This window comes from Papio anubis, chromosome 13 (assembly GCF_008728515.1).
Source record: "Papio anubis isolate 15944 chromosome 13, Panubis1.0, whole genome shotgun sequence".
Classification (NCBI taxonomy): domain Eukaryota; kingdom Metazoa; phylum Chordata; class Mammalia; order Primates; family Cercopithecidae; genus Papio; species Papio anubis.
In genome coordinates, this window is record NC_044988.1 from 73,532,371 (window position 1) to 73,542,217 (window position 9,847).

The following is a 9,847-nucleotide window of genomic DNA, read 5'->3' on the forward strand; positions in this document are numbered from 1 at the left end:
GATATAGAAAATGTGGTGTATGTACACATGGAATATTACCCAGACATAAAAAAAAGAATAAAATCCTGTAATTTACAGCAACATGACTGAAACTAGAGATCATTATGTTAAGTGAAATAATCCAGGCACAGAAAGAAAATATTACATGTCCTTAGTCATATGTGGAAGCTAAAATAATTGGTTTCATGAAGACAGAATAGAGTAATAATTACTAGAAGCTTGGAAGAATGTGGGTGGGGGGTTGGTGAAGAGAGGTTGGTTAATAGTTGTAAACATGCAGTTAGAAGGAATAAATTCTCGGATTTGAATAGCACGGTAGGATAACTACAGTTACAACAATATATTGTATATTTCAAAATAAGTAGATTTGAAATGTTCCCAATGCAAAGAAATAATATTTGAGATGATGAATATCCCAAATACCCTGATTTGATCATTACAGATAGTATGCATGTATTAAAATATGACAAGTACCCCATAAGTATTAATTATTAATTACTATGTATGAATAAAAAAGAAAATTTAATGTCCCTCCCTTATGAATTTTCCTTTTGTTTTTCCCTCTCGTTCTCCTTACAGCTCTACCCACTCCTTCTTTCTTCCGAAGGATATTTACTGAGTATTTTTTACTGTGCTAGACACTGTCTACAGGGGACTATCTCCTGAGTGCACTTTGTTACTAATTATTGTATTTTACAGAGTATTTTTACCACCTATTATCTTGTTTGAACCTTTTATTTTTTTTCTTTTTTTTGGAGACAGAGTCTTGCTCTGTTGCCCAGGCTAGAGTGCAGTGGTGAGATCTCGGCTCACTGCAGCCTCTGCCTCCTGGGTTCAAGCAATTCCCTGCCTCAGCCTCTCGAATAGCTAGGACTACAGGCGCCCGCCACCACGCAGTATTTTTTTTTTTTTTAATAGATACGGGGTTTCGCCATCTTGGCCAGGCTGATCTCGAACCTCTGACCTTGTGGTCCACCCACCTTGGCCTCCAAAAGTACTGGGATTGCAGCCGTGAGCCACTGTACCTGGCCTGAACCTTTCTACAAGCTTCATTTCACAGGTAAGTAAGCTGAGGTTCAGGGAGCATATGGGTATGTGCTGGTGGTACTGCTAGAACAAAAACTCATTTCGGTACCCTTCTTTCCTCTACATACTGCTGACATAGGTATGAAGATACGTGGTTCTATATTGCCTAAAAGTTACAGGGGTAACAGAATTGGTATCAATTTTGGGTTAAAAAAATCACACAAAACACAATTTTTATAAAAGATGATGCACTGTCTTGGGCATTCTCAATGAAGCACGCTAAAAATAACATTAAAATGTCTATTCTATTGAACTGTTATTAGATGCCAAGCACTAACACAGAGTAGCTCATATAATCCCTCCAAATATCCTGTGAGCTAAACTGGTTTCGTTCTGGATCTGAGAGAGGTTGAATAACCTGGGTAAGCATGACTAAACTTTAAGCGAGCTTATCAGTCATAAAAGCAACAGAAAAGAAGAATGTTCTATTTTAAGTGACCTTCCAATTTTGTTTTTTGTATTAACTGGTATTTAGCCACGGATGAGTAAAGGGCCTGAAAAAATAATCAACAAATTTGTATCATTTTGAGTCCAAAATGTTGGTACACAACCAACCAAGATGTTGATCAACCCACCTCACATACATGCTCACAGGTTTATTCATAACTTTCAAGAGAAAGTGACAATTTTCTTATTAAATAATTTAAATCCAAATATTATTAGGACATCAGCAGCTTTTACTTTGGAGAATTCATTCATCAGGAAAAGTGATATTGCACCAAGCACTGTTGCTCTGTTCTGAATCAGACTGCATGTTAGAACATTGGCTCTGATTGGTCTACTGAAACAAAGAGTTCTGCCACCCTCTAAGTCATGGATATGAGTCCCATTTTATTCAGGATTGCATCTTAAAGGCACTTGGGACAGTGCTGGGAAACAAAATATGCCAAGCTTCATGGAAAACTTGGAGCTCTCTCTTTGCCTAGACCATAGCAGAACTTGCCCTGTGTTCTAAATTCTGTCTCTAAGGCAAACAAAACAGAGGTGATCCACTACAACCAAATTAATCCAGCAAGCTAAGGCTCAAATGACTGCGGATACCTCCAAATCCTCCAGGAGGTAAATTTGCTAAATAATGTAAATTTCTGTCATTTTTACTTTCAAGGTGAATGAAGACTTGGTGAAAGCATTACCTCTGGAAAGGATGGCTTGAAACCTCAACAGAAGGGATGGAAGTTAGGCAATCAGCTTCGCTATATTTGCTTAAAAATTAATAATTCACTAAAACTGTTTAACTTAGAGGGATCTAGACACAGGTTATTTTTTATTTAGCAACCTAGTATTAGCAGGAATTGGATTAGCTATCATAAAAATCAGCTCGAAGACAGTAGAAATGAAAAGATTGGAAAAATAAGTTTTGAGAGTAGGATTGCTCTTAATATTTGTGGGGGTTGAGGTAAAAGTACAAATGGAAAACCTCATTATCTGCATCCTGTCCCTTTTATATCTAGCATCATAAGTAGCCTCTTGCACTCCAGTCTCCATTCACAAATTCCATCCACTCACCTGATGTCCACTTCTCTACTCTAGGTTTGTGTATGTTGACCATGTGGTCTGCCCTTGAGGATAGACCTAGAATGAGGTTAGTGCAGGCCGTAGAAGGACTGTTTAGGCAAGAAATTTAGGAGTTCTAGAAAACAGAAGGATCATCTATGGGGCAAAGGGAGTACAGACAGCCTTAGTTTCATCAGCTCCTCCCCTCTGTGAAAGGGCACAGATGGAAGAGGTCCTAAAGTAGTTCCAAATTGGGGAGGCCAGGACAGAGACCCCAGTTGCTATGGTCAGAGGGTTGTGTCATGTGGGGCCATAAGCTAACTGCCTTCACATGTGAGAGACTCTCATAGTTTGGTGGAAGGGATTAGTGTGGCTAGGGAGAAGAATGGGAAATTTGAGCCAGGACACAGTTTGGCCTAGTAATTTGAAGTTATATAACAAAAGATTTTAGCTAGCAGCAAGGAAAAACTTTATCCTTAGACCAAGCTGCAGCGAAATGCAATGAACCATGTCTAAGAATACCTAAAGTTGTGAGGCAGAATTGGAACAGAAACCAGGTAACAATCTGCTATGGGTTATACAGATTTCTGCACTAGTTAGATGTGAAGTAGATGAGAGTTTTGTAAAGCTAAACTCCATTGTGACCCTAATAATTTAGTGGAGCTGTATTGGAGAACCATGCATGGGGTGAGGTGGGCAGTGCTGAGGAAGTTGGGAGGTAGAGACCGGACTGAGTTATGTTTAATGTGTTGCACAGTATGATTTTATTACAAGAGTTCTTTGCCTTCAAAAGTCTTGAAAACTACTACACAATATAATCTCTGAAGTTCTTTCCAACTCTAGTATTCTATGAGTTAAAAAACTAGAAGTTTTCCAGGCACGGTGGCTGACACCTGTAATCTCAGCACTTAGGGAGGCCGAGGCAGGCAGATCACCTGAGGTCAGGAGTTCGAGATCAGCCTGCCCAACATGGTGAAACCCTGTCTCCACTAAAAATACAAAAATTAGCCAGGTGTGATGGCAGGTGCCTATAATCCCAGCTACTCAGGAGGTAGAGGCAGGAGAATCACTTGAACCTGGGAGGCGGAGGATGCAGTGAGCCAAGATGGTGCCACTGCACTCCAGCCTGGGTGAAAGAGTGAGACTCTGTCTCAAAAAATAAAAATAAAAATAAAAAACTAGAAGTAGATTATATCATGGAAAAATGTCAAAGATAATGAGAAATCAAACTAAATGAAAAATATTAACTATTAAAAATGTGAGCAATTTTTCATCAAACATGCCAGCCCAAAATACTCAAAATGTGTAGACCAAGATTTCGAGATGTATTTTATGTGATATATGATTTTATTTTTAGCTAGTTTTTTAATTAGGAAAATAATACATGTGAATGGTTTAAAAAATTACATTTTGAGTATAAGTTGGAAACTACATGTAAGCTTTGTTTTCCTGTCCTTGTATCAAATTCAACTATCTACATCTATATTGGCATCTTTTGTATAGCTGTCCAGAAATTTTCGGTATATATCCAAGCATGTGCTGTGTATCTTTTTTGAATTAAAAATTTAATTAAATATTAGAAAAGATGTGTAACATATGTAAGTTTTAAATAGTAACAATAAAGTAAATGCATAATACCCACCCCCTTGGCTAAGGAATAGAACACATCTACCACCTTTGAAGACCCCTGCATGTCTCTTCTTGATGGCATTTATCTCCCTCTCTAACACCTGGTAAGAAACACTATCTTCATTTCAGGGTTCATCAATTCCATTGATTTCTTTACAAGCAGTTTTGCCCCATAAGAATGTCCATTTAAATTTTATATTTATTATTTTAAAATTTACATATGAAATTCTATTTTATTCATTATTTGACTTGCTTATTTTATTTTTATATTGAATTTCATTGATGTTTTCCTCTTTAATTCCACTGTCTCTCCTTTTTACAAGTTTGTATGTAGCCCATTTCTATTATTTTAGTGTTTATTGTAGATATTTTAATATATATATTTAACTATGTCTAAATTTCATACATATCTTAAGCTTCATAATAAAACAAAAACTTTAAAATGTTTTGAGTTCAATTACTCACCTTCCAACTTTTTTTATATTGGAGCTTTATTTTCATTTTAATCCCACAATATAGACATTTATAATGTTGTTTCATACATGTCTTGCTTAGTTTGATCCATATTTTTACCATTTTTGTTTACCATTTCGTCTTTCATCAATTCCTTCTGTAGTCATTTTTGTACAATTTTCCTTCTGAACTACATCTTTCACATGTTCTTTTAGAAAGGGTTGGTTGGTCTTTAACTTTTTTGGGGTTTAGTTTCTCACAAATGTCTTTCTCTCAAAATTCAAATTTTGAACTAATCCTTGAAAGGCACTTCCATTGGATATATATTTCCAAGATGACAGGTTTGCTTTAATCGGTACTTTGAAGATATAGTCTTTTTTTGTTTGATTTATATAATTACAACTGGGCAGTCACTTCATCTTTGGCGTTCAACAGTTTTACTTTGATCTATTTTAGAGGGGATTTCTTTTTAGTTATTATACATGGAATTTATCATAATTCTGAAACTGATGATTTACCTATTTTACACATTCCAGAAAGTTGTTAGATATGTTTGAATATCACTTTTCCTTCATTTTCTCTATTATTTCCTAAACATCTTAAACAGTCTTACTTAAAAGTTGTCTTTATCTTCCAAATGTCCATCTCTTTTTCTCTCTGTGATGCATTCTATGCATTCTTTCAGATCTCCATCTTAATGTACTAATAACTCTCTTCATCTATGTCTATTTTGTGTTTATTTTATCCATTCATTTTAAAATTTCAATATTTTTATTTTTATTTATTGAAATGCTATCTGGTTATGTTTCAAATCCCTTTTGTCATATTTTATACACTCTTTTTTTTGATAACACTTTCAAAACACCTTTATTTGTTTGAACATACTCAGTGTATAATTTTCTAGTTCCTTTAGGAGCCAAATTTGCTCTCTGTTATTTCTGTGGACTAATGCATATGATGACCGATTTTTTGTTTGTTGGTGATTTTTGATTGTGAACTAATTTATGGGAAATGTGTCATGAGACCTGGATTTAAGCTGCATTCCTCCAGAGAAAATTTGGCTTTGCCTATACTAGTTGCCTGGGATCAGTATGGAACTCAAAATAAATTATGCTCTTGAGATTTTTAAGAAAACTGATTGTTTGAATTTAGTCTGCAAACACACTGACTTGTTTCTAGTTATAGCTCTTCTAAGATTTCTTGTTGACTCTTTTGTGGGGTGATTTTTTGGTTTTTCAAATTCGCCCTTTTGCAAGACTGTAAACATTTGGATACACAGATTTAGGGAGGGGTTTCCTATTAAATATTTAACCTTCAACAGAATCCATTCTTTGTCTCTGATCATCTGCAGCTATCAGTTCTATCAGAATTAAAGCTCAAGAATACCAGATATGGATAACTAGCGGTATTAGAACTCACTTCCTTTTCTGGATTCCTCATTATCTCTGGTTCTTTAATGTCTGGCAATTTTGCTTATTTCCTCTCAACTTAGCATACACATACATGCACACACACACACAGTCTCACACACACACTCACATATATGTGTGTGTATGTATATACATAATTATTATAGCTAGCATTATTTTGTTATTCCTAATAGAAAAACTTTTCAGGTTTTGAGTTCACAATGCTTACAGAAATTAATGCTTACTGTTTAAGAGTTTATAACAGTCTTTCATACTTCTATATAAGCTTTTTAATTTAAAAATGTACTCAGCAATCTTCTTATATTAACATGTACTTTGTATCATGTTTTGAATGGCTGTATAATATTAAATACTATGAATGAAATATCATTTATTTAACAAGTCCCCTACTGATGGATATTTAAGTTGTTTTCAGTTTCTTGTTGTTACAAAAATAAAGTCAACATATATATACACACACACACACATATAAGTTCCATATATATGGTTCCAACAGCTAGATTAAATTTATAGAATTAGAATTGCTAAATCAAAGAATATAGTACTTAAACTTTGATGTTTATTTCTAATTTGCTTTTCAGAGTTTGCAACAACTAATCTGAGAAAGAAAAAGAAAATCTATGCCTGTATCCCCATTGCCTTATCTACATTGGGTTTTATGAGCACATTATTATTAATTTGAGGAATAGTTTGTTTAACTTTATTCTCCATTTATTCCATGGAGATAAAATGTATTATGAAAACATGAATGGAGTGCTTTTAAAAGACATTTTTCATGGCAAGTGAGGAATTGATTTGAGCCAATCTTTCTCGTATTCGACTGTGAAATATATAATCCAATATAACAGCAATGTCATTAGATCTCTCATCTGACTGTGAGTGTCCTAATTGTTCAGAGCATCCTCAGAATGAGTCTGATTGGAACCCCTGTTCCCATGAGAGTGGTAATGGCTCTTTACATTCAAGATCAAGGAAGAAATCCATGCTTTCTTCTAGCATGCAGTACTTTCCTTCTCAGTGTTGTCCCACCAAGCCAGAGAGTGATAACAAAGAAGACTCAGCAGTTCTTCCCTCAGATGAGGAAAGCTATGTGGGTTCTTCTCAAAACAATCATCCCATTTGGAGCCTTGAGGATATCAAAAGGAAAATCAAGCCATTGAGAGAGCGGACTATCCAAGAGTTACTGAGAGAGTTTGGGGATAGTGGGAAGTTCCAGCCAAACTCCATGTCCCTGAGCTACTTTAGAGATCAGGTGGTTATGAAGTTCAGAAGAGCTCTGTATTATTCTGGAATTTGGGTGACGCATGTTCGAGGCCACAAACCTCATAAGCACTTTACGGCTAATTATTTTAAAAGAAACCCTGGTTGCCTACACCGGCTGGTTCCATGGCTGAAACGGGAACTAACAGCTGTTTATGGAAATTATGGCTACACAGTGAAGAACATCCTAACCACCATCCTCCATCATATGACAGAATATGACTTGGACAGTGAGTCCTTCATTCACCTCCTGGAACCTTATCTCTTACAACACACCCACCATTTCCTACATGAGTTTATTAGTTTTGTTCATTCACCTTACAACATGGACACCTATGACCAGCGAGCCATCTATCAATGCTCTGCTGCTTCACCATATGTAAACAAGAAGCCCCTTGTATCAGCTCTTGTTTCACCTCCGCCTAAGGATCACACTCTACTGATATCTCAACATAATACAAAGCAGTCTAAAAACACCCAAGGTCAATGGGATAAAGAGGAGAGGCCCCTGTCAGGCTTGAAACAGTTTCCAAATGGTAACTTTTCCTTGAAGAAATCTGAAATCCCACCAGTCTATGATGAAACAGTAAGCAAAATCTATGGTGGAATCAAAGACAAAGCAGAATCAGGTGACCACAAAAGCACCATTTCTATGAATAATATACTCCAGAAGTGGGCTACTCCAAGGGAAAGGTGCCCAGGCTTACTGAATTGCAAAAAAAAAGTTCAAGAGAAAAAGACAGAAGGGATAAAGTTGTTTCCTGATCATGTCCACGATCTGGGAAAGAGTGACACAACCGCACACACCTTCAGTACCCCCGCAATTTCTAATCAGGTTCATCCACAGAAATATAGTTTGAGAGAAAGAAAGGGTTTGAGCCTTGGCCAGAAGAAAAACTTTCAGAAAAAAGAAGAAGAAAATAACAAATACTCAGATCCTTCACCAAAGACCATTCAAAGACTGTCCAGAGAAAGATCCTTGAAAAGTTGCAAATCCAGAGAGAGAGACACCTCTTGGAGTTGCATTTCAGAAAATGCCTTTTCTCCTGAGAGAGATGGCAGGAAACTGAGTTCTTTCAGAAAAAAGAGGATGAAATGTAGACAACTCTCCCAATCTGTAGAAATTGGTTCACACTCCAGGAGAAGAATCCAAAGACGATCAAGGTCCAATACTCACAGATCCAAATCCTGGTGTGTTGGATCTAGAAAGAGATCTGTAAGCAGAGAATCAAGTAATCTCTCTCTGAGAGGAAGTCACAGAAGTGAACACTTCACCCAGAATATATGCTGTGAGCCCTCAAAAGAAAAGCACACACATGGCAATGAATCAAACTATGGGAGGCCATCTTCAACCACAGTCCAATACGTGAAGCTTTCTTCAACTGCTGGGAAGAGACCCAAGTGTCCTTCTAAAAGTGAAGGTGCTTCCCAAGCAGGAAGACACGGTAACAGTCCCACATGCCTACATCTCCAGGAACACAGATCCCCAAGTAAACAGGAGATAAAGCAAAAAACAACATTTCCTAGAACTGGAAGAACCAGAGCAGCTAGGCACAGAAAAACCAAATGCCATTATTCAGACATACACATCACAGAGGATGTCAATGATAAACTGGTCAATCTGGATGATATAAGACAAATGAGTGGTCTGAGTGTGCACCCTCCTGCAGGAGGCAAATCCACCAAAAACAGCATTTGAATCTTCAGAATATTCACTGGGTCAAGAAACAATACAAAAGAAACGTACTATCAGAAACATAGGTGCAAATTGTTTTAAAAGGCAAATCAGTCTACTAAACTAGCCACCAAGCTAGTTATTCATACTTTCAAAGAGTATGAATATAATCTAAAAATATTATTGAAAAGATTTATCCATCACTTTATAACTGAAAGTAAAAGCCTGGTTATTACATTCAAAGTTGACTTTGGAGACAAATGCAAATCATTAAATTGGTCATATATGTAAATATTTCTCCCTACATTTTTTCTTATGAAATCAATTATTAAAATATTTGACTTTTTTTTTGCTTCTAGATTTAACTGTAAAGATTGACTGCTCAAAGTTCCAAACACCCTGAAGATTATACTAACAATAAAAGTATAAGTTTCCTAACACAAGTTATTCATAAGTATGTTACTAAACACATGTGTTATTGTATTAGTTTGTTCTCACACTGCTATAAAGAACTGCCTGAGACTGGATAATTTATCCAAGAAAGAGGTTTAATTGACTCACAATTCAGCATGCCTGGGGAGGCCTCAGGAAACTTGCAATCATGGCGGAAGGGGAAGCAAAAACATCTTTCTTCACATGGCAGCAGGAGAGAGAAGTGCAGAGCAAAGGTGGAGAATGCCCCTTGTAAAACCATCAGATCTCATGAGAACTCACTATCATGAGAACAGCATGCGGACACTGCCACCATAATCCATTTACCTCCCACAAGGTCCCTTCCCCAACATGTGGGAATTACAATTTGGATTACAATTCAAGATAA

The 9,847-nt window shown here is 36.4% G+C and overlaps 1 protein-coding gene across 1 annotated transcript; it reads left to right on the forward strand.

Annotated features, from left to right (window-relative positions):
• The first annotated feature begins 2,062 nt into the window (after positions 1-2,062).
• On the forward strand, positions 2,063-9,467 carry LOC101001842 (E3 ubiquitin-protein ligase Topors-like). Its single transcript, XM_003911422.5, has 2 exons — positions 2,063-2,145; positions 6,674-9,467. Exon 2 carries the CDS (start codon positions 6,943-6,945, stop codon positions 9,049-9,051), a length of 2,109 nt encoding a protein of 702 aa, XP_003911471.2. The 5' UTR covers positions 2,063-2,145; positions 6,674-6,942; the 3' UTR covers positions 9,052-9,467.
• Positions 9,468-9,847: the final 380 nt, after the last annotated feature.